At 45.8% G+C, this 25877-nt stretch overlaps 1 protein-coding gene across 2 annotated transcripts in view; it reads right to left on the reverse strand.

Annotated features, from left to right (window-relative positions):
* Positions 1 to 25877, reverse strand: part of TIPARP (TCDD inducible poly(ADP-ribose) polymerase) — an 80861-nt gene that overhangs the window by 44879 nt on the left and 10105 nt on the right. For both annotated transcript variants that reach the window (XM_078667597.1, XM_078667598.1), the window contains exon 2: positions 23725 to 24707. In XM_078667597.1, coding sequence (XP_078523723.1) covers positions 23725 to 24674 — 950 coding nt within the window. In that variant the 5' untranslated portion in view covers positions 24675 to 24707. The remainder of the gene's footprint in view (positions 1 to 23724; positions 24708 to 25877) is intronic.

A 25877-nucleotide genomic window follows, 5' to 3' on the forward strand; every position in this document is an offset into this window, starting at 1 on the left:
GCCCCTGGCCATAGAAACCTTCGAGAGGGAGACGCTGTGAAGAACTGGCATTCGGCATGGAGGGGAGCAACACAGACTCGGCGTTTTAATGCACGAAAAAGGCCGCTTTATTGAAACCGACGTCATTACCCCCTCCTTTAATCACGTCCCTCCCCCTTACATTTTTAACTTGCACTTTGAAACGCCTATCCTGTTATTAAACGGTTGCCCTTTATTCCCTTCCACTTTAACCTACGTCTATTAACCTCTAACTACCTAAGTATCCTAAACCTTAACTATTAACTTCTTACTTCCTCCATGTGTTACTTTATTGCCAACCACCCTTGCCCTGATTCACCTATTTTTACAACAATATCTTAATCTAGAAACAAAGCAACTGAAACCGCCAACCGCCTTGCACCTGCTTAAAATGACAACATATATAAGCCATCTCCCTTTGTGCGCATGTGTTCAACAAAACCACCTACAGACCAAACTACCAGACGGAAGCCCTTCCTATTGGGTGGGTGGGAGGGAAAACAAATCTCCAATACTGCGCAACGGCCATTGTGTCACTCTGCTCAAAATGTTGGCCAGTGCAACTAAAACAGCTGGCTAAATAGCCGCCAGCCCCAAAACAGCCCAGGCTGTCCCGAAAGCCAAAAATCCCCAGGGGCACACCTCCCTAGGTCTGCTGCTCTCCAAAGCCCAATGGCTGCCAAGCAGCCTCAAAACATGTGTGATCCGAACAGTCCAGGATTTTTACCTGACCACATCTTTGCATTCTGGGAAATCTAGTTTGGTTTACCTCATCATAGAGATAAAGCCATAAGGCGGACGACTAGCTTATGCCAGGACTAACTCTACTAGAGGGCGGAATAATTAACAGCAGATGAAACCAGAAAAGATTCACGTTGCAAAAATAAATAAAATAAATAAATACAATTACCTATCTATTGCAATAGTTTTGCAGCTGGATGTTTCCCTGGGTTCACATGGACCACCCTGCCATTTTGGTGAACTGATGTCCAGTAATGTTAATGCACAAGCCAGTCCCCTGAAATGTTTAAATAGGCCCGTGGGCGAGGTGAGGGGCTGGAGGAAAGAGAAGAGAACATATAGCTACCCCCTGATCTGAAATGGGGGTTACTGGTCGGCATGCACGCACTGGAAAACCCAGTTATTTTAAATTAACACGCTAGCAGGTTAGTCTGTCAGAAGAGGTAGTGCCGGCTTATTCTTTCTGAATAAATGGGATATATTAATTTCATTTGATGGATAATCTGAGTGCTGAATGAAATGCCAAAACCGAATCATATATATTTTTTTTTAACATGCCACTGGCTCAACCGAAAATTACTTTTCTTTGGAAAGTAATTCTCTTTGCCATCTGTAATTTAACATCTGCGGATTCTATCAGTGAACGGAGGACGTATATTAAACAGCACTTCTACCAAATTAAATTATCAGCGGTTGATGGAAGAGATAAAAGGATTAAGCTGGAGCAAGAAGTACAGAAAGTTAACCTTCTGCTAGAAAGGACGCAAATGCTTTCCGGAACGCTTGTCCTACCACTACTACTGAAACGCATGCCCAGAACATACACATCCTTGGTATTACTCATCTGGCGACCGCCATAAGGACCGGTATTACCATATGTGGCATCACCGAGTAGAGGCAGAAGCTGGTGGATGAAGGCAGTGACAGAGAGAAAAGCCAGCAGAGGTGCGGTACAGTGGACCACTGCCAGAGAGAGCATGTAGTGGCCACTAACGGAGAAAGATACTAGTGCTAGAGTGCAGTGGCATCAACACAAAATGATGTCCCCTCGCAAAGTGTGATGAGGGGGCCGTCAACTCCCAGATCACAGAGATATTCATTGGTCTTGGGCTCAATCGGGACCCTCTGAACGGTTGGGCCCACTTACGCTGCAGGTGGCTTGCTCAGGAAAGCAGAGTCATTTTCCCAAGTGTTTACCTATTTCTTAGTCTATGCCACTGCATGCATTCTGAAAGGCATGCAATGGCATGGTTTTGGGAGGAGAAGGGTCCCCTCCAAAACAAGGAGTCAGCCCCACACACACATTGTAGGGGCTTTGGGGCCTAAGTTACAGCCCTACTAGAGTGGTACAGGCGCTCACTGACACAGAGAGATCCCTAGTGGGAGTGAGATACTTGTTGTTCTCGAGAGTGAAGCACAATTCCTCTTTTGGTACTGCGGTTAACAACACAATGAAACACCTGTATGAATGTGGTGCAGGAGGTGTGTGGTGTAGGTCGTCAGAAACAGAGGGAAGGTGGAAGGGAGAGACCGATACAGGTGGTCATTGAGACAGAGGGACCTGAGGGAGGGCACTATAGACATTCAGTGAAAGAGATAAACCTATGGAAATGTAGTGTAGGCGGCCACTGACAGAGGAGGAGAGACCTGTGGGAGCATGCTATAGATGGTCATGGATCGAGACAGGGGCACAAACAGACCTATGGCGTTGTGGAACAGGTGGTCACTGACAGACAATGAGATCTGTGGGAGTGTGATACAGGTGGTCATTCAGAGAGCGAGGCAGAGACACTGAGACCAGTGGAGTATGGGAGAGATGTAGTCACTGATAGAAAGCAATTGGCGGAAGAGTGTGTCAATCATAACCTATGCCACAGGGACCAGTGGGACTGTGCAATGAGTGGTCACTGACTGCGCGACCTGTGGGAGTGTGCTAAGGGTGGTCACCGACAGAGGGACCAGTGTTATTTCAGGAGGTCAATGACAGAATGAAGCAGTGGGAGTGTGGTGCCCGTGGTAGGGGCTGCATTCAAGGACAAGGCAATGCATTTTATAGCTGATAACAAGTGAGTTTCATGGACTTGGATGCGTGAACTATCAACAACTGACCACAGTAAAGAGTAATTTGTTTCTCCGTCTGGATTTCTTGCTTTTTAAATTTTCAAAACTGCTAGCTTAGTGATTGTATGTCTGCTTTCCTGTTCCCCCTGGTCACACACCATGAGTCATGTCATAGTACATGGTGCTGATTCGCCAAAATGCCAAAAGTGTCATAAAAGATGAATGGCATGTACCATTTGGCGAAAGATGACTTCACAGGATTGATCCTTTGTACCTACCTTAAGCCTTCAAAATTCCCCTATTTCCTCACTGAAACTGGTGAAAGGGTAAAGAGGGGAGTCTGGTGGAAGTATGGAAGTGGAAAACACATTATCTGTTGTCCACCCACATTTGATATCTCTACAGTGGGAGAACCGGAGTGACAATATTGCCTTGTTATTGCGCTGTTATGTTGCAACACTTTTTGTGCAACTTATAGTGTGCCTTTGGCAGAGTCTCTACGCACTGTTCGGTGTCAGAGGGTGTTATATATAGGATTATATACAGCCACGGGCATATTGTAAGGATATTGCAAGTCACCAAGGAGCTCGGGCCGAATGCATTAATAAACTTGGGGGGAACTTTTAGTATGCAATTGGTGAGCCACGCTGTGGCTTAAAGGTTTCTGATTTTTCCGTGAAGGCCCAACTCACATTTTGTTGATGTTGCATGTCAGCTGGTAGCAACCTCCCATGAAGTATGGCCCAAGAGGAAGCAGAATATGTAGTTTGCCCTGTAAGGAGCAAAAGAATCATGTGCAATGACAAACCACTGGCAACAACCCTGCCCTCTCTTCTGAGAGAGTCGCACTGAGACAGGCAGCGGAAGGTGGTAAAGGCACAAACCGTTGTCAAAGTTCTGAAGATGTCGGCTCCCTCGTTCCATGGGCGAGGTCATGGAGAAAGGGGGGGGGGCAAGCAAATGTACTGGCAAGGGAGTAAGAGGGACAGGATTGATGTCACTGCTTGCTTATGATACCTTATTACAACCGAATTGCGAGTTTTTTTTATTGCTGGTGTATTCTGAGATCATATCGCGCCTGTAATAAGAAAATAACAAGTGACAGTTTATAAAGACATTAATAGCTCCCACTTTTAAACAGGACTTTTTTTTAATTATGGTTATTGATACGGGGCTACCCCCATATCTAAGCGTTGTATGTAGCAGGGGCTACTATCTCGCTTTTTATTGACACTGAATGTACTGAATTGTGGCAGGATAGAACGCTGAAACAATCTTACCAGGACTCGAACTTGTGATCTACAGTTCACCATCGACGTCAGCAGAGAGCGTTTAACTGAGATATCCTGCAGACATCTCCTTAGAGTGATGTTGCCCCGCTGGAAGGTGCGCTCATGAAGGGGACTAAAGGGCAGATTACACTAAAAAACATAATCGCTCTAATTGTCACAAAAGGCAGGGAAATGTAAAGATCGTCGACCCGATAAAATATGTTCCTTAAAATATGACGTAATGTCGTTTTCATTGGGTCGGTACTAATCTGACAATATGTGCCAAGAAACCAGTAAAAACTGCCACTTCTGAAGTGGGGGCGTTATTATTCATCACGGCCTGCACTTTGCTTGCCCAACACAACCTTCACGCACGAGCCGACGTGCTTTGCTCAGCAGTGAAGGCGCGTGCAAGGTCCCGTGGCGCGCGGTGAATGTACACAGCAGTGCACAGAGGCAGTGACTCAGGTGTGAGGCACAGGATGTGAAACCGGACGCCCCTTCGCATGTGTCGACAGAAAGTTTCACAAACTGTAGGTCTTGGGGGCCCAGTACTTACATAGTGAAAAACAAATTCTATAATTCAACATGTTCCGGCAAAACAGGCATCCATCCCACAGGTGCATGGCAATGAGAGAACACCGGCAGAACAACCTTTAACGTAGGTTGTGCCCCTGAGGGGAAACAAAGTTTGGTTGTCTCGGGAATCAGGCAGTCCAGTGGGCACCTTCCCCCTGTTAATGCTGTTAAGTACAGCCAGACAGTGCCCACAACACAGGGCGGGTGTCTGACTGCCCGACGCACATGACAACTGAGCAGGGGCTGATAGAGTGAGAAACTACCACTATATGGCCGCATATAGCACAACTGGGGATACCCGGGCACCCAAAAGGCACTTCCGCCCAAACAAACAGAGTGGTTGATATGCCAACACCTGCAGGTCTTAGCAAATCCACAGAAAAGTACAGAGGCAAAACATTCAGCTTGTTGCATTCAGATGGCCGCTTCAATTTATTTTTTGGGTCATTTATCTATTGTATATGATATGCGCTACAGGGAAATTTTACCAATAGGTTATCAGCTTCATAATTGCATTTTATTTGGATTTCTCATCTGTTAATTGACGTAAGAAACACGTACGTCAATAATATATAATAATATATATGCCTCGAGTCCACTTCATAGTGTTAATTGTCCAATAAACAGCAAAAAGCTAATGCAGGGATGAAAATGAAATAGGACGAGTTCCCAGTCTGAAGTCTAATTAGAGGAATGGTTCATTAAAGAAGTCTTTTCTTCTCATTAAATTTTAATAGCTAACAGATAAACCAGGCTACTTGAAAGTAGAGTTTAAGATCTGGAGTTGAAATTAAAGACAGGGTATGACTGACTACAATGCTAACTTGCATTACAGTAGTGCTTCACACCACCCTTTTACGATTTCTAAGCACTGTAAACAGCAAGCTAATATTACCCATTCAATGCTAGGGATAACCTCTAGCATAGTTATTGAGGGAGTAAGACTCTGGGGAGCAGCATACTGATTAATAAAAACGCATTCAGTGACGTGGCTGAGGGTAAGTATGTCCCAACAGGGAGTGAGACAATGGGGAGCAGAATGATAAAAACAAAAAAATACATCCAATTCTATGTCTAATCCCCACCACTGTCCCCAGTGAGTGAAACAACTGGAGCAAAAAGTTGAAGAACACACACATACACCCAGCCACTGTAAGAGGAGGCCAGATGATCGAAACTCTTCACCGACTCCACCAAGTCCACCTGCCCGCCAGCCCCCGGGGCCATGTTACTTGGAGTTTTTTAATGCGGATTAGAGAACAGAGGCCATTGTCCCTGGATCTGAAGCCTCGCCGGAAGTCTCCTTCAAAGAGAGGCGGAATGGAATCACCCGCACTGCAAAGGTGACACCCCCCTACAACCCGGCAGTGGAACATCACCCGCAGGCAGGCGTCTGAATAGCTGAGGCTAGGGAACACGCTATCCGAGTCCTCGGATGACACCCTGCCATGCATCAGACGTCCACCCTAGCAACCGTAGCTATACACATCAGCAAAATAATCAGGGCTTCACGTAAAGAGGGCATTTACAAGGATTCTTAGCTGTAATGCCCAGGCACCTCCTTCATTCGACAACAATCATCAGCCCTTATTGACTGGACCGCTGCTCTGGGTGTATTTAGCTCACATCAAAGCGCAAGGATGTAATCTTCGTACACCTTGGGCAAACAAGCCTGCAGAGCCGCCTCTGCCTTTGATATACTCCGCTAACCTGGCTGTGAATGAGTCCTGCAGAATCTGTTGAAGTAAACAGCTCTGAGGAAGACTGTGAGCCATGGTAGCGCGTCTCAGTAGGTTACCCCAAGTGACCTGGTACTGTGCAATATGTGCTATATCCCCCTGCAATACGTTGTATTACAAAAATATTGCATCCGCTACATTGGCTACCACTACATCGTCAAAGGAAGTAGATGTGGAGTTAAGAAGAGGAAATGTATACTTACCATGACGATGTAGTGGATGTAAAAATAATTTTTTTAGGCCTCGATACAGCGGTATGCAACCCCGCTGTGGCATACCAAGCTTCCAGGCGTATTAAGAAAGCATATCCTGCAGTAGCAGCTACTACCCCCATAAGGACCTTTGGTACTTCTGGCACATCCCGGTTAAGCCTTGTCTCAGGGGTGATGAAGGCCGCAGGAGCAGCTAACATCCTGTAGATTCCACCGCTTGCCCTTCTTATAACACTGCAAAACGAAACACGGGACTTCGAGAGGCTAATGGTGGGACACGGATCTATCCTGTGATGTCACTCCCACTCCCCCACCATTTTGTTTAATTGACATCCATGAATGCTTCAAAGTTGGAGAAAGATAACAGAAGCAAACAGGAAGAGGACACATGTCCATTGTTTCTGAATGACCACGAGGACCGGTGTTGAACCCTGGCCAAGTGCCCCTGTGCTCAACGAGAACTAGAGTCAAACTATGATGAGTTCCAATCAGTCACAAAATTCACAGAACGCCCTCGACTTTTTTCTTCTTTAAAACAAACACATGCCACTGACAATGTCAACGGTGATGGAGTGAAGAATGTATTTCCTGGCTGGTGGTGGCATAATGAATTGCTGGGTTGCCAGGACCTATTGTCTTACTAGTCAATAACTTCAAATGGTAGCCCAAGAATCTGTCACGCAGGAGAGTGAGAGCAGCTGGCAATGAAATTGTTCTACAACAGGTGGCACAAACCACCATGAATACTGTGGCATTTCAGATATGATGACATCTTTCAAAATGGCTGTATGGAATGGGATGACATTATTAGTTTGTGCAATGGATCTTACTTCAACATCATATCTGGAGTCTAGAATATCAAAACGTTTTCATGTTTTGTGGTGAAAGTAAAGCTACAAAGTATCTGAGAGAGGGGCCAGTGTGGACACATCCCTTTGACTGGAATCTTAAGCCGTCGGTTTATTGCCTGTCATTATGTTTCTTCCTAAAGTCAGGCACTCCGACCAACGGAAGCCCCAGAGGGAAAACCCGCAGAGAAAATCACGCACATAGCACCAGAGAGACACCCTAAAAGATTATATCAAGATTCATGTAGTTTCCAAAAACCCCCGGACCCATTGTGAGCCAAAATTAGAATGGATGTCACTTTACAGCCAAGAGGAAAGGCCAGAGGTACCCAAATCTTTATTTTTATTGAAAACTTGGCAGCGATGGGAGCATGAGAGAAAATAAAAACAAATAAACATGAATTCGTCTGGTAAACTATAATGATGATAAGAAGAACCATACAAAGGAAAAATAAAAGTGCAGTGAAGCAGTTGAAATGAGCAGACACCACCAGTGTAATAAAGTCCCTTATCTATATGATGCTAGAGAACTGATCACGCCAGCATCTGGCAAAGTTCAGTCTCTGACACAAACATTATGCAGCATATCCAAGAGAGAATTCCTGGAGTATCTAACCGATTTTACTGTGCAATGTTTGTAACTATGGGATATTGCCAAATAGGCTGCATTAGGTCCTTTGAAGGGGCGTAGCAGAAGCAGAGTGAACCTAGCTGGATGTTGATGGCTATTTCCTTCTTGCATGACTCCATACAGATTTGTTTTATAGTTTTTAGGATAAAGGACAGTGCTGGACTGGACATTCTTGCAGTCTGGCCCTGCCAGATGGGCCGGCCTAAGAGGTAAAGTGTACGGGCTTCCTTTTTGGGTTCCATTAAAAGTCACAGGACTCCCCAAAAATTGGCCCACACACTGGTCCTTCAAGTTGAGCCACCTGACTGCCCCAGACTGACAGACTACTGGAAAGGCCAGTCCAACAAGGACCATAAATCGTGATATTCCAATATCTTCACTGAAAGCTCGCTGTTAAGCGTCGAGATGTGTACTGTATGAGTCTAGAGGTGCAAGGTGACTATATTGCAAACGTAATAATGTATCAAGATAATATCACATTCAGAACATCAAACGAACCACCCCATTGCAGGGTAAGTCTGGGTATGTAGACGAGGAGATAAGAATAGTGAATATATACTTTCCTTGCAATGTAGTCATTGGGTCAATTAGTGGAAACCACGTTACTGTGGGTCGACATCATTAACCTCGATATAGCCACATACAACTGGAGTAACACGGACCCAATCCGCCCCGGGACCATGGCCTAGCAGGAAAGAAGCATATCCTTTACCAATGACATAAACATCATCCATCTTGCTGGTCACTTTGCATGGCTCATGGGTAGAGAAACTGGTGCATTCTCAACTATTGATCTTCAGCCTGACATGCTTGGAGTGCAAATGATGATGAGAAGTGGTGCTGATTTTATATGAATTCAACAAAACAAAGAAAGCAATACTATGCTCGCTGGGTATTCATGTATCACATTCAAGCCTCAATTCTACATGTTTTGCTCATGAAGTTTACTCGAGACGTCAAACTCATTTAAAAAACACTTGGCAAGTCCAAACTGCAGCAAAGGCTCACTGACACACTATGTGGCTTGGTTAGCATTTTATACCAGCTCAAAAACAAATAAAAATTAATTGTTAACGACTGAGTAGGGCAATTGTAATTTTCGCTTATTGAAGTCAGAATATGTGCTAGTACAGTAAGTGCTCACAAGACTGCAGAAAACTGAAAAATCAGCATTACCATTGCCAAACGTTTAATGTACTGTTTTACCAGCTAAGGACAAACACATGCAAAAGCCCAAGTACCATAATATGCTATTATTAGACACCAAGGTTTATGGGGTTAAAGCAAAGAACTGTTCTTGCAAAGAATCAGGGTGAGGTTTGAGAGCGCTCTGAGCCAACATTCTAAAGGAATGTGCATTTACAGCAAATAAGCTGCCTGTTCTAATAACTTCAATGTAGTATATACTTGGCCTGGACAGAACCACGAATCAAAAATATACTACACAAAAATAATTTCTGCACCATGTGCATTTCACAGATACTCACAGCTGTATTTTGGGTATGACTAACTCCACATGCACTAGGGCCAACAAGCTATTATGTCAAACGAAAGTGGAGTAACATATTGTCTTTGCAAACTTGGAGAGTCCCCCAATTTTAGGTCACTGTCTGTTCCAAGATATATTGTGGACTTACCGAGAACATACAGGGGCTTGGAGTCAGCCTATTGCTTTACATTGGCTTGCTTTCCTATCACTCTCATATGGCTGCTTTTTATTCATCATGACCCAACATATCAGTCTTGTGTTTGTCCCTCCAAAAGAGCACAGCCTCTTTACCATCTCTTTTGACTGTCTGGCTTCTATGATTCGACTGCCTGCTTTTCAAGCACTACTTTTTTTCAGTTAAGCACTCCATGGGAGTGCATGTGTTTTCCAGCTGTCTCTCTCTCTCTAGTACTTCTCTCCCCCGCACCATGTTGCTCTCTGTTGCCATTTTTCTTCCCACCACCTTTAATGCTGTACTATCCTTCATGTACTTTCCCCTTTGCTTTCTCATCCTTCTGCTTCCTCCCCACACTCCATGTTGCTCTCTCCCCCATTGGTTATCCTCCTTTCACCCCCTCTGTGTTGCTTCTTGTGTAACTTAATTTTTGACGGCCCCCCGCTCACCCTCCCCAGGTACTGCCTCTCCACAACAATTCAACCTGCGCTCATCCCAGAGGGTACCCAGTCCACACAACACTTCAAAGTGAGCTTATTTACACCCCCACTTGGCCTGATCCCGCAGCCTGGTTTCTGGTCCAGGGAGGACCTGGCCTGGCACTTCGGGCTGGACTGTTCCCATGGGGATAAGTTGTGACTGATTTGCAAATGGCTAGGTCTAAACTGGGGTGGCATGGTGGGTAAAAGAACAATAGATTTAATCCCGATCTCTTGACTGAGGGTGAGTGTTTGAAAAGTTTCAGCACTCCGCCGATCATCTTGTTGTGTTTGCTATATCCGCCTTAAGTGGGCAAGAGTATGCCCAGACGTCGGTCCCTTGCTCGCTGTGCCACAGGTTTCAAGCTAGCCTGGCTGATGAGGTGCAATACCCAGAAATAGGTACCAGGATGCTGGTTTCTGATTCAGGGAGGACCTCGTCTGGAAGTTTGGGCTGGACTGTTCCCATGGGGAGCAGGGTCGAGACTGATTTGCATATGTCTGGGTCCAGAATGGGGTAGTACGGTGAGCAATAGAACAATGGGTTTAACCCAGATTTCTAGAGAGGGGGTGAGTGTTTGAAATCGTTTCAGCACCCCGTTCATAGTCTTTTTTGTGTTTGCTATGTTTGTGCTAAGTGGTCAAGTGTATGCCCAGACGCGAGTCCCTTGCTTGCTGTGCCACTGGACTCAAGCTATTTTATTTTTATTTTATTTATTTTCAAAGTTTTATATAGCGCGAACAAGATCTTCACAGATATCAGAGCGCTTTACATAGAGGGGTACATGAGGGAACATAGTCAAACAATAAGTCAAACAATACAGTACAGATAGGTGGCTGCAAAGCCCATCACGTGAGTAATAAGACAGCTCATACAAATAAGTAAATGGGTCAAGCATGTAGTACAGATCGGTGCAGGGTGTTAACAGAGATCGAGATAATAGATCAAGTGTATTTAGCCATGAGGATAGCTTTTACTTCTTTTTTAAAGAGTGTAGTGGAAGAGATAAGCCTGGTTTCGGGAGGGAGTGAGTTCCAAATCCTAGGCGCCAATCCTGAGAAGGAGCGCTTGTATGTTTTTTCCTTCCTGAATCTTCGAGGTTTCAGCAGAAGATTGTTTGTGCCTCTCGTGTTTCTAATTCCCCCAGAGATTGTCAGTTTCTGAGCGAGGTAGCCGGGTGAGTTTAGGTGAACCGCCTTGTGTGTCATGCAGGCGATTTTCAGATGTATTCTGGCTTCAAAAGGCAGCCAATTCAGGGATTTCAGGTCAGGGGTAATATGGGAGTTTGACCCAGTGATGAGTCTCGCTGCAGCATTCAGAGAAGCTCTTAGTGGTGCGGTAGTAGTTAGGGGGAGTCTGCAGAGGGCGGTGCTGCCGTATTCAATACGTGGGATGACTAGCGCTTGTACTGCTGTTTGGAAGTCTTTGGCTGGGAGGTGGGGTTTAAGTTTCCTCAGAGTATTGATCTGGAAGTTCGCTCCCTTTGTTGCCTTGCTGATATGTTGCTGCATGTTGAGGTTGGTGTCAAGAGTTATGCCTAAGGATTTTGCTGAATCCACTATGGTCGGTTGGACATTGAGTGCTGTTAGGTGCTTAAGCCATGTTTGTGTGGTAGATATTTTCGTGGGAGGTGAGATCAGAAGGAACTCAGTCTTCATAGCGTTGAGTTTGAGGTGGTTGTCAGCCAGCCAAGATTGAGTGCTTCTGATCGTTGAGTTCAGACGCAAGATGTCTTTGGGGGATTGTAGCTTGAGATATAGCTGAGTGTCATCGGCGTACATGTGAAAGTTTACGTTGGATGCATGTAGCAAGGAGGTGAGAGGTTCCATGACTAGGTTGAACAAAGTTGGGGATAGAGAGGATCCTTGGGGGACGCCTAGCGTTACAGGTATTGGCGAGGACATCAGGTTGTTGCTCTTGAATTTCTGCGACCTGTTGTGAAGAAAGGAAGTGAACCACTTGAGAACAGTTCCAGATAAACCCATTCTTGTGTTTAGTAGTTCTAGTAGCTTCTCATGTTTAACGGTGTCGAATGCTGAAGAGAGATCCAGAAGGATGAGGAGGCAGGTGTCGTTTTGGTCTAGAGGGGTGATGCCCCGAAACTGTCCAGGATGTTTGCTTCCGGTCCAGGGAAGGCATGGCCTGGCAGTTGGGGCTCTACTGATTCCATAAAGAATAGGGTCAAGACTGATTTGCATATGGCTGGTTCCAAACTGGTGTGGCATGGTGAGCAAAAGAACAATAGATTTAAACCAGATCTTTTGACTGGGGGTGAGTGTTTAAAAACCTTCAGCACTCCGTCCATCATCTTGTTATGTTTGCTGAGCTGCTTCCAAATGCCAATTCACGGGCACCTACAACAAGAATAAATACTAGAGACTGCTGAAACCAGCAGCTTCCCAAAGACCCGTTCAGTTCTTGGGATTAAGAGAACAAAAACCAATTAGTGCTATTTGATATGTAAATAGCAACGCAAAAATGTACAAACAGGAACGAAAGGGTTTTTGTTCATTATGGCGAAGCTCTACAATTCAAAAAGTCACTTCAAACATTTGTACGGCTCCCACATTTCTCTCAATGAGCCAAGGGATTTGTTTTAGACTCTCAAATCCAGCTGTGTATATTCAAGGCACACCAATGGTTACCAAGTGCCTTCTGTCGTCTAGCGCTGTTGGAGTTATCGCAGGCCTTCTGTCATTGGCGCAGTGCAGAGAGTTTGTTTAATTCCAGCAGTCAAACAAACTAAACAAAAGCTGTCCGCGCGGCACGCAGATCCCAGGAACAGCTTCTATATCCTAGGAGAAAGCGCCAATCAGTGTCATGATTAAATAGTCCAATCTAGGCCCGGTGACGAAAAGCGGTTCATTGAGCAAAGGTTTTTTCTCCAATTAAAACTTGCTGACACATTTTGCCGAAATTCAGTATATGATTGCCACCCCTGGCTTACACCTGAATTCTAGGAGTGATCCATGAGTACTCTTGACTTACTCCTGCAAATCAGGAGTACTAGAAGGGTGGGTCATAGCAAAACCTTTGTGAATCCGGCCCAAAGCACTTTGCGTACGGCATTGGTGTAGCCACTGAGTCCTGGGCCCTAGTGCAAGGAAGGAAATGGACTCCTGGCCGATGTTTTAAATGTGAAATACACCAATTAACAGTGTTCAGTGGAGCCCTCTAGGCCCTGGTGGTACTGCACCTTCTGCACCAATGAACTTGCAGTGACAGCCTTATGAGCTACCCACAACTAGGAATGGTCAAACCAACAAAGGGGGAAGTAGAGAAAAAGTCATTTAGATTTAAAGAAAACTTGGCAAGCTCGCAAAGTCCAAGCACTTTGACGAGATTAAATTTTTAAAAAAATGTTTTGCGAAGCACTCCGCAGTAGTAGGTGCTGTGAAGGGAGAAAACATAGCAAAACAAACCGCACTTTAGGCAGAATTCACTAACAGAAGTAGTTTTTTTTACACAAAATTGTTCACCAAAAGGATTTTGGTTTGTGCAATGTTTATCCAACGACAACTATTGCAAAGTTAACACATTTTCAAAAATCACAGAAGTGACTAGTTTGTAAGAACTGGAAAACTGTTGATGGTATATTTGAAAGTCAACCAATCCTGGTTTTTAACATGCACTATGAATTTGTCACCCTTGATAATTTATTTTTATATAAATTTGTTTAAATTATATCTCGAGAACATCTCTGCTTCTGTATCCAGCTGTTTTTGATTAAACGACTGCAGTTAAGAACTACATAAACTTTCTTTCTTTCTTTTTTTTAAATCCAGGAGTGGGCCAAACCCAGAAAACAGCATCCGGTGGAAGCTTTGCAGCTGGGGGTTACCGCTCCGCCTGCCAAAATCCTCCAAGATGCCTTCCCTGTTCCGATGGACGCTTAACAAGCGACCCTGTCATCGCCTCTTCCGGGATTCCTTCCTGCCGGGTGGAAAACAAACCGCGTGTGTGCATTCTGACACGTACAGTCTTCCAGCAGCAAGGGCCTGCAGGGAAACAGCTCGGAGGGCCGGTCCCTGCCTGTAAAATCCGACCCCAGCTCTCCAATTAGGCCGGTGGCCTGAAAGCAAGGCCCCTGCCCCGCGCCCTGCTCGACTCGCATCCGCACAATGCCTACATTATGGCCACACAGTGCAACAATGAGTCACCCTTCTGTGTAAATTGTGTTCACAACAAGAGGCATAAACAGCTCCCACCTGCTGGCGTGGCTGGCCGCCCCGGATCACGCACAGGGCCGAACAGACGTTTGCTTGTTGTGTGCGATCTGCCTAGATAGACCCGTAAAGCTAGTCCGACCACAAGAGATTAACAGCTTCGGCCAAAAATATGCGGTAACCATGCGAACCACGGGCTGCTGCCGGCCTGTTTGTGCGCCTCTCGGCAAGGCCCGACATGCCGCTATCTGGAGCCTGTTGCCTGGAAACACAACATCGCTGTGGAACACACGGGAGGCCAAGCAGAAGTGACCATGAGTAAACCACATGAAAAGCGCACTGGCATACGTCAAAAAGCCCAAAAAACAAACATTTGCTTGTCAAGAATTCAACAACAAAGCGGCCTGGCCGCCGGCAGAGCACGCTTCTATGAATGAAAGTCTGAATATAGTATGAAACTGCCCATTGATGGAGTCCTTGGTAGTACTCTGTTAGATAACTCAGTGAGTTCACCGTGCAGGTTGACATTTGCTGCGAGCCGCAGTTCAAGAGGTGGAATGCCAACAGGGCCATGCCAACCTATCATCCTTCCGAGGTCAATAAATCTAGTACTAGTAACTGAGGCAATAGTAACAACTGGTATTTGAAGCGCTTTTAAAAGGCAGCATCAGGAGCTATGATTTTTTAAAAATATATAATTTCAGGACTTTCCGTGGATTTTGGAGGCTGGGGTGAACAGTTTCACTATTTTTTAGGTAAATAAAACACTAAAGTGGCGTGCCACAAGCACTAAAAATGACATTTTACAACAATTTCTCCAATTAGTACTCTTTTGAGCAAACACTGCCCCACATAATACATATATTTTAAGCAATGTTGTTTGGAGTTTCCAATCAATGTTATTTCTTTATTTCGATCATAAAAAGATCATAAAAGATGTACACATAATACAATAATCATTAAAATGCCAGTAAAAAACCCAATAAAAACAGTAAGTGAATATACTAATACAAGTTTCCACATCCTGAACTTTGATGCGACAAAGTGATAGGTGCATGTGATTCTCACAGTCACCCACCCCAGCAGTGTTAACTTATACCTCCAAATCAGCACTGCATTAATACACGACACATTTCTACTTATAGCTGTAAACAAAGACCTCCCAATATGTGTGTAAAGTATCCCTCAGCAGACATACAGCAATAACAAATCATTATTGGCCCTCTTCCAATGCACTGTCTTCCATGGAGGTCTCACCATTCTAGTGCTGGTGTCATGTGTTCTGTGACAGGGCAGATGATGGAGAAGCTGCTTATTTACACCGATTCCGTATGTCCCCACACCTAGAAGCCCTGCATTGGCTAACTGTGAAAAAGAGGATCCGATTCAAGCCACTAGTCTTGGCACATAAAGACCTACATGGAACGGGCGCCATTTACCTTAGGAGGAGGCTATCACACTATGCCCCTCCTAGGACATGACGGTCCTCTTCTAGCCATTTAGCCACCATTTCCAGGGTCCGCTGGGCTAGAACCGGAGGTAGATCTTTCTCTTATCTTGGTGCCCAAGCTTGGAATCAACTCCCGCTGGCACTTCCGGCCACTTCGGAACTATCCATTTTCAGGAAGCAACTCAAAACCTGGCTATTCAGCAAATAAAAGTGCCGTTTTCATTCATTCATGGACACACATCCCTGAGACGCAACAAAACCCTGACAATTGGCCTCTATGATAGTGCCATCTGAATATATAGCTGAGAGAAACACAGGAAAGCTGGAACCACATGAATAAGGAGAGGAGAGAGCCGGGAAGTGATGCCTGCAGAATACAAATGGATAAACAAAAGATGAAAGTGTATTTTTTGTTTTCAGCCTCGAATAGCCTGACTTCGAGATTAACCAGTAAAATTGACCACACTTCATTTTTGACTCTTTCAGAATGGATCTAATGATGAACTACCCTCTTGAAGCCGCGGCTTGAGGTTAAGATATTTGAGGTACAGGGAGTCTGTAATTTCCTGTGTTTCAGACTTTTATTAAAGGCAAAGTTAAACCCGCGATGGATCATCCCTTCATAGTCTCTAAAATAAATGGAACCAAACTACCTCTGATTCAGCAAAGTTCTGAAAACTAAACTCTTCAAGAAGTCATTTGCCGCAATTCGTTCCTCGGTGTGTTGTGATCGTGGAATACAGGCAGACACTGCCACCTCATACTGCTGGACTTTACCAACCTACTTTTTACTTTATATTGTTTTTCCATGCTTTCATATGTATACAAAATTGCCATGAAATTATAACAAATACAACCTGTTTTTTATAAACCATGAAATACATAAATACATTAGCCACTGTTGTTCGTATTTGGTTCTACTATGTCAGCAACAGTTGAATGGCAGATGGTCCTCCTCTATAAGCCTTTAGGAATGAGGACACATATAACAAGAATTGGCAAAGCCAATGGGTCTTACTTATGTGAGAATTATTGGCTTTGACAATGTCTTTGAGCCATGTGGTAGAGCAGCTGCTGTGCAGCATGGTTAAAAGTTAGGAAAAAGGCACTTTGCAAAAGCGAGCGATCACCGCACCCAAAAAGTTTCTTTTCTTATGGTGGGTGAGGACAACTCAGGCACCGGAAGGGAACATGGGAAGAAACAAGTAACACAGACAACAGGATGGTGGGAGGGAATAAACAACAAGGACAATAGAAGCGGTGGAGGGGAAAAAACAACACAGACAATGGGAGGGAAAAAGCAGCATGAACGGGAGGGAACAAGCTACACAGACGTTGGACAGGGGAACAACAACAATAATAATGATAGGGGATGAAGGAAGAAAAAGAATAGTACCTTAAGAACAGTATGATTAGTTGAAGAACACTAATCAAAATTAATCAATTAGTACTTGATCCATGCTCCATGGAAGGGAGAAACTAAAGTAGAGGAAGTGAACCTGGCATGCGCTGGCCAATTAGGAAGCAGCAAATATGAGTAACAATGAAGCCAATGAATGGTAAGCAATGGGCAGACTTCAAGCCCCTTTTAGTAAATAAAATGTCTTACACACCACCGCGTATGCTCTGTTTCGGGCGAGATCTGAAAAGGGAACCTACATGCATATGCCAAATTAAATAGAAAACTATAAAATAGCAGATGCCAAATGGCTACCATCAGTTCAAAATCACAGAGCACAACATGCACAGCTAGTGAAATAGCCACATAAATCATGACAGGTCACATTTTACTGCAAGCTTAAGTGCCACTTGACTTGCAGTCCCCTGAAGAATATAATGTTTAAAAAATGAAGAATGTGCTTTAGCATTACTTGCTATTTTTGTTAAAGGACTTTGTAATGTATATGCTATTTTAGGATAGCCATGTCTGCTGACTTTTATAGTGCAGAGCCATATGTCTTTGAGAGCATCACGTTTACTTCTGGTGACTAAACAATCCATAATGGTAGACTGCATAGGTGAGACTGCATAGGTGACAACAGAATTTGGCACTAACATTTCCAGACTGAATCGACTGTGCTGGTGCCTGTGCATCTGTGCATTAACATTAGGACTCTTAAAAAGCCAACCCTGGCCCCGACAGGCCAGTACAACAATTACACAGTTTGTATCAGTCCCAATGGCTTGTTAACATCAGTGAAACTCTGAAGTGGCTCCGCTACAACATGTGTAATCCCGAGATCAGAGCAAACTTGCAGACATACAAGTACACTTTATGCAATCTGTCCCAGCTAATACACATTTTCAGTAATGAGCCAAGGAAAGTCTTCCTCTTAAAGGGGCGGGACACAGTTCCCAACATTAGATTTCTAGTTGGAGTCTTGTTTAAAAAAATATATACCCAAGTCATTTCATATATAAATGTAAATGTCATGGTACTTATAGAGCGCACTGTCACCAGACGGTCACCTTGCCTTGTCGCCTATTCGGCTTCCTAGCGCTGATACTCATACCGCTGTGGAACCCATCCTGGCTTTCCCTGTGAAGTGTCCACTCATGGGCACCCCCAGGGTGAAGCCAGGCATCCTTAGCGCTGTAGAGGCCTATGTGGAGGCTAAGCAAGCATTGCCCAGAGTTGCAGCGTGGGGCCCGTGATTAGAATAGGCACCGAGGCGAGAATTAACAGGTCCGAGGAAATTGAGCCCGAGACCCCACCGAGGCGGGAATCGAACCCTGGTCCCTGGCCAGAACTCTGCAGCAGGGTCTGCCGCTCTAACCATTGAGCCACACTCCTCCACATATAATGAGGCCAAGGTAACAGAAGGCGGGCGCCCTCCGTGGTGGGCAAAGAGAAAGCAAGTGGTGTAAGACTAACCAGCAACGCTAGGGGAATATTGGTCCAGACCCACCTGCAAAGAAGGAGCATAGTGAGGCACGATGCCGATGCAGACCGAGACAGGGTATAGTGAGGCACCAGCCCCTACTGCAGGGACAAAGCAAAGTTGGGTCTGATCCAACAACTAAGAGGGAGTACATTTGGGTTATGTCGGACATCCAGAAGAGACATATCACAGTGGGGCCATACTAAAGACAAGGCAGAGCATAGAGCAGACACACTCAAGGAGTGAGAAGAGACCGTGCTTAGCGGAGCTGGCCGAACAGCAGATTCTATGGATAGTGGCAGAGGAAACATCAATATTGTGGGAGAGGTCTTGCAAATACTGCTAACAGACAAATAAAAGCATATATGATACAGAGGTCCTATACTTTTCACTCTAAAAATCCCCTAAAAAATACTGCCTTAAAGGGATGCTTTTGCCAAATATTGTCACTCCACGGAAGTTTATTACTTCAAACAGAACAACGAGTGAAGCTCACCAGACCATGCCCAGACAGGACCAAATAGGGTGACCATCTTCACTTAGGTCATCAATGACGCTGTTGCCACTTTTGGTTTTCTGTGTGATATTCTGATTTTTGTAGTCTTATTTTGCTTCAATTGAACAAAATAGACGAAGGTACCTGTAATCAATGATTATTAGATGAAAGACTCAGGGTTGGAGACAGTGTACGGAATGTGATGTCCACCCAAAGACCACTACATACAGCATGATATACATGCACCCATCTGAGAGCTGCATCAACAGAGGACAATGCACACACACCAAGCACCAAGGTTCGCTCTGTACTGGAACAAGCGGGGTCACAACAGCGCTACACGAAAAGCACTCCACTGGATCCCAGTAGAGCCTAGTATTAAAATAAATATTCTAATCACCATGCTCGTCGTAATCTGACGTTCTGGCCCAGGATATGTGCAGAATTAGATAGTACAGTATATCTCAAGAAGGAACCCCCAATCAAACTTCATGCTAACTTGTTGCAAACCAACACTCAAAAGGATATAACTCAGGGAAGGCTGCAAAGTAGGGGAAGAACCCTTGTAGTACACATTCCCAAGCTATGGGATGACACACCTCTCGCAAAAAGAGTAATTCCAAGTATGCATTATTTGGGAAAGTATTGAAAATACAATGTTTTAAAGACCCAACAAGGAACTCCGGAGGCCGCTTGGTGAAAGAAACTTGGTCCACTTAATATACGAGTCCACCTTATATTGCCACTAGCCACAACAGCAATATTTGTGTCTGATAAACTGCTGTGTGTCATGGCCAAACAAGCCTGGGGCTATACTTTCCACTTATGCATACAGGGCATGATTTATAGTTTGCGGAGAGGGTGTTCGGTCACAAATGTGGCAGAATACCCTGTCCACTAAACCCCCTATCCACCCAGTCTAGAGCCAACCAGATAGTGATCTTTCCAATGGTAGTGTCCCCTGCTCCCCTGTAGGGAAACTCACTCTGACGGGCCGAAAGAGTAGGGCCCTTCGGAGTAAGGCCATGAGACCGCCCGCCCCGCTTTGAGTGGATTGTTGTTTTTTTCTTCCCCGCCCGTCACTGCCAAGAAGTGCGTCTGGCGGAACCGTTGAGGACAAAAAAAATAGGACCCCACCACCCTGGGAAAAACTCTAGGAGTGTGGGCATCATTCGTTTTTTGTCTTTCAAAAACAAGCTCCCGCTTTGAGAGTATAGTTTTGAAAGACAAAAAAAGCTAGGTGCACGGCTGCCTGAAAGACAGCAACCACACTACACAAGCAGAGCCGACAGTGACCTATAAATATGGTGGCGGTAGTCCATCAGGGTAGTGGACGTCACGTCCTCTAAACCCCTGATGGTCGACGGGCCACCTGCCAAACTTAAAGTCAGGCAATTAAGAGTTCCAAATGTATTAATGATCAGTTCTTGTTTCCAATCTTTGCATCCACAGTTCTTGGATAAGAGGGAAAGGTTGAATTGTGCTCAATATAAAACACTCAAATAAATTAATACTAGTCTGTGAAATGGCTTAGGCCTCTTATAACCACCCGGAGTGTGCTCTGCACATGCCAGTTAAACAAGCATTGGAAATGCAATAGGTCTCGCAGCATTAGAGTTAGTGCATTTAGAATTGTTTATGGGTTTTTTGTTGTAAATCTTTTGCATTTTTTTTTTTTTTTGCCAATGCTAAAGAATTACAAATCAAAAAAGCAATAAACAATTGTAAAAGCTGTAACTAAAAATCCTACGAGACCTATTGCACTGTGTGAGGGTGAGGTGTTGAGGGTGAGTGAGGGTGGGGGTGAGTGAGGAGTTGAGTGTGAGTGAGGTGTTTAGGGTGCCGTTACTGCACAGTATGAGACTGGAGGGTAGGCAGCCTGGGAGTGCCTGGGGAAGGAGTAGCATGACTGCACAAAATCAGACTGTAGGGTGGGGGGGATGTGAGTGGTTGGGGATAGAGCAGTATGATGTCACAATACGAGACTGGAGATTACAGGGCCAGGGAGTAAGAGGATGCAATACAAGAGTTGAATGAGAATTTAGAAGTGAAATGGCACAGCATGAGACTGAAGGATGAGGGGTCTGTGAGTGCCTGGGGACGGAGGTGTGTGACTGCACCGGTATTAGACTGGAGGGTGGGGGGGCGTGTGAGTACCTGTGGATGGAGGGGTGTGATGGCACAGCATGAGACTGGAGGATGAGGGGTCTGCGAGTGCCTGGGGACGGAGGTGTGTGACTGCACCGGTATTAGACTGGAGGGTGGGGGGGCGTGTGAGTACCTGTGGATGGAGGGGTGTGATGGCACAGCATGAGACTGGAGGTTGGGGGACTGGGAGTGTCCAGTGTTGGAGGGAATGATGACACTGTATGAGAATGGAGAGTTGGGGCCTGAAAGTATCTTAGGATAGAGGCGTGGGGTGGCACAGTGTGGGGAGCTTTAGCGCCTGCAAGGATGGTGAAGTACGAAGTCACAGTAAGAGTCTGGAGGGTCAGGGGCCAGGGAGTTTCTGAGGAAGGTGGGTGTGACGTCGTAGTGCCATATTGGAGGGTGAGATGCTTGGGCACCTCCAGAGACGGCGGAGCGTGATGCACAACATGAGTCTTGAGGGTGAAGACCTGGGAGTGTCCTGGGATGGAAGAGTGCAATGGTACAGTATGTTCATGGGGGGTGCGTGGGGGGAGGGGCGTGGGAGTGTCTTTGAGTGGAGGGGTGTAATGTTGCAGTACAAGCCTGGAGGGGGAGAGTATTGGGCGCCCATAGGGATGGAGGAGTGTGCTGTCACAGCATGAGCCTGGAGGGTGAGGGGCTGCATAAATAATCACCTGGCCAATGCTGGTTTGTCTTGAAGCCTGCACGTTGAAAAGAAGTGTATCCTTTTGATTGGCGATTTTAATGCATTCCATAAAGAAACAAAGAATTTAGCTAAATGCAAGTTAACGTGCAAACCAATTTGGGACAACTTTAAGTTCCCTCTCGCTTACTCCCAAACGTTGACACGTATGGCCGAGCTCTAATGACCACTGTTTGCGGTGTGAGCACAGCCCCGCAACTGAGGAGCAGGGAGAACGAAGACTAGCATTCGGAGCAGTGGCAGCAAAAGGATGTATGCAGCCTACCCCTGCTGAGCACCTTCTCATATAACTGTACGTGTGCAAGGGGACAGTATAGTACATGGCGGGACGACGCATAAAAAGATACCGAAAGGCGACGGCACACTCTCCTGTGCAATGCCCCATTCCCTAGGAAATACCAGTGAAGCCATTAAACTGCTGGAAACTCCCCAGAGAAAGTATTTTCACCAGGGCAGATATGCACTGCACAGGAAGTGTTGGATGCGGCCACAGGACACTACGCACCACTGACACAGAGTTATACAGGTCGGGTGGCTTTGGTCTGCGGAAGGTTAATCCCCAGCATCGGTCCCTGTTGCTTGTTTCACACTGTTCTACCTGCTGCTTCAGGACGCCGATCGCCAAAGTGGTCGGTGAAGAGAGAGGAGCCAGTTAATGTAGAAGGGACGCACGCAGCAGCTCGGCATGCTGTGAAAGCCAGCATCACTCCGCAAGAAAAGACAGATGGCAGAGAAGTGCAATAGACAAGAAAGGGTGGAGGGGGCAGGGGAGGAGGGGGCAGGGGAGGAGGGGTCCGGGGAGGAGGGAAGGGCCAGAGGGACTTGATGGGAGTGGTGGGGGGGAGGGGGAGGGTATAGAGAGGGAGAGGAGGAGAGACAGGACAGGGGGAAGCAGCAGAGACACGGCGGGTAAAATAAACAAACAAGCCTTTCACCGTAACACGGCTGGCAGGGGAGGGGGCGGAGAGGGGAGAGGTGCGACACGGCAGTAGGAGGAGGAGGGGGGAGGAGAGTAGGGGAGGCACGGCCTAGCGGCAGGCAGGCAGGGGAGGAGAGGAGGAGGGGGGAGGAGAGTAGGGGAGGCACGGCCTAGCGGCCGTGCAATCAAGTAGTGAGGGGGCGGAGCTGGGGGAGGCTGTGTGAGAGAGTAGGCAAGGCAGGCGGCTGGGGGCATGTGCACGCGCTTTTAAGCTCAATGCACATGCGCATTGAGCTTAAAAGTCACGGGCACTGCAAGGAATCGCCACGATTCCTTGCAAGTTAGATAAAGTCTGGATGAGCCCCTATAGTCTCGCTTGCTCGATGCGCATGCGCATCGACAGGCGAGACCTAAAAAGGTGCATATACAGTTGAACTTTAACGCAGATTCATCCACGGTGTCTTTAACACCGGCCATAAGCCGTGCATGCTTGAATCATTCGTAGTGATGCTAAATATAATGTAGTGAAAAATAAGAGGATTGTTCTACCTGGATCAAGCACATTCTGTTCTTTTTAAACAATTTATCTGTGTATGCAATGGGAGAGTCTGTGATTGTGTGGCGAGTACTGAAAAGGGACGCTGTACAAGCTGGAAAGAATAGCTCGGCCTTATCACTGTTCATCATGTAGGCAGGATAGAGAGGGTACTTACTGATATTTCAGCTTGATTCTGTCGCTGTCTGGGTTGCAGTAGAGTCGCTCCAGGTGCTCCTGTGAGTCGTCGTTCACGCTCTGCCAGGCGCCGGTGGATCTACTTCTGACCTGCCAGTGGTAGGGGAGCACGGTGTGGTGCCTTGGGCAGTCCCTCCCGTGGAAACAAGTCCCCTCAAGGAAAGCCACACAGATTTCTATGCCCTCCTCCTGATGGATGTGATACTGCAGTTGGTTCAGAAGCTCAAAAAGAAGCAGAAGGGAAGCCTCCTCTGTTTGGCCTTGGAATAGTCCAGTGTTTGTGTTAGTACTGTAGGTTAAACTGCATTGTCCCAGGCAGCTGCCATCTTGGAACACTCCCGCTGTGCAACTGTCTGTAGTCTTGTCTGGGCAGAATGAACTGGCAGCATTCGTTGGGCTCATTGGCAAGTGGGCATCTTGAAAAGGAGCATTGGCAGCACTAGCAGCAGTCGCATCAGGCGTTTCGGCCTGAAACACTTGGTCAGAAGACTCAATGAGGCCACACTGGTTATTTGAGGAGTCCTGGTCCTGCAACACAGAGGACAAGGGGTCTACCAGGGACCCGAGGCCTGGAGGCCCAGAGATCACTGCACTAGTTTGTGGGCAAGGAGATCCCTTTTTCCCAACTGGTTCACATAAATTGTTAGGGCTTGTGCCCTGGCTCCTGGGCACAAACACCCCATCTAGTGCACCGGCTCCTAACAAGCTTTTAAAGAATGGTTCTAAAGCCCGGAGGGTCTCCTTGTCCAGCCGTGCTTGGGCTTGCTTCTTTTTAAAGCAGGGCTTCAAGGGTGGGATCTTCTCGGTCAACCTCCGCTGATGGGGGAATGCACCTTCGGCAACCTGGGTGCACTTCATTACTGCACAGGGAGTCGTGCTGATGCAGGTAGCTGCTGGCTCTGACGCCATCAGGTGCAAGCTTTCCGCCATGATGCTACAAATCCACAGCTGCGTAGAATTAACCTGTGGGGGAACAAAATCAAAGCCTTAAACTTTCAAATATATGCAGACAAATGCAAACAAGACCACCCATATAATGTGATTTACCTCTAGAAGACCCCAAACAGGCATATAAGTTGTTAAACAAAGCAACTTTAGGCTACTGACTTCCAATTTTTTATCAAAGTGTACAGTCTTCCACATCACCACGTGCACACAATTGGTGGCCTGTGGACCCCCATGCACTTATACAAGATCTCACAAGTACAGCAGTATATTAGACAACGATAAGTCCTCTTTCATGACAACAAACTTATAATTGTTCACTTTAGAACAACAGCACATGTGCACCACACAACAAAATTTGAACAATAGGGACAATTATAAAGTCCATATCCAGAAAGAAAAGTGGTTCAGTTTTTCTTTTTAATCCAGTTTCATTTTGCGTAGATAAAAACAGAGTCCAGTTCTAATGACTCAACACACAGTACAGCTGAAGTGTTTCGTCCTAGTACAGGACTTCTTCAGGGCACTAAATGATGGTGGAGTCAAATACTTCCATGAACTGAGAGGTCCTATAAATCTCTGCTCGTAAGCAGTTTCCCATTCAGTGAATTCTATAATTATATCAAAAGCTTGGTGCCATCTGAGTGGAGGCCACAACTGAAAAGTAAACTCTGAGCACATCCCACCCTGATGGGTTCCAACGCCACCAGAATATGTACCGGTAAAGTTCAAAGTAAATACTGTAGCAATTTATCTTCAGATTGTAACACGAGGGTCTAGAAATAAGAAGGATGACCTAACCTTCATCAAGTGGTTTCATCCGTCTTATTTCTAGACCCTCGTGTGACATTCTGAAGATAAATTGCTACAGGATTTACACGTCAGCCCAGTAGGCCACACACAACACATGCAAGCACCCTCTTTCTTCACTGTTTCATCTGCAACGTTTTTACATGAGTTTGACACTAACAGAAGAACCCCGTACACTGCCCTTGTAAAGACTAGAAGGTCTACTTCTTTTGTTTTCTTTAATTCATTTGTTTTGGTCTATTTTTTAGGGAATTGCCAGAGGTTGTTTCAGTAAGTTTTAGGACGAGTAGAGGCCATGACAGGAGATCCCACGGAGCGGGATTGTCTATCGAAAGGTGGATAATGTCCTATTACTTACCGGTAATCTTCATTACTCCG

The sequence above is a fragment of the Lissotriton helveticus genome, chromosome 11 (genome assembly GCF_964261635.1).
Source record: "Lissotriton helveticus chromosome 11, aLisHel1.1, whole genome shotgun sequence".
NCBI classification, from domain to species: domain Eukaryota; kingdom Metazoa; phylum Chordata; class Amphibia; order Caudata; family Salamandridae; genus Lissotriton; species Lissotriton helveticus.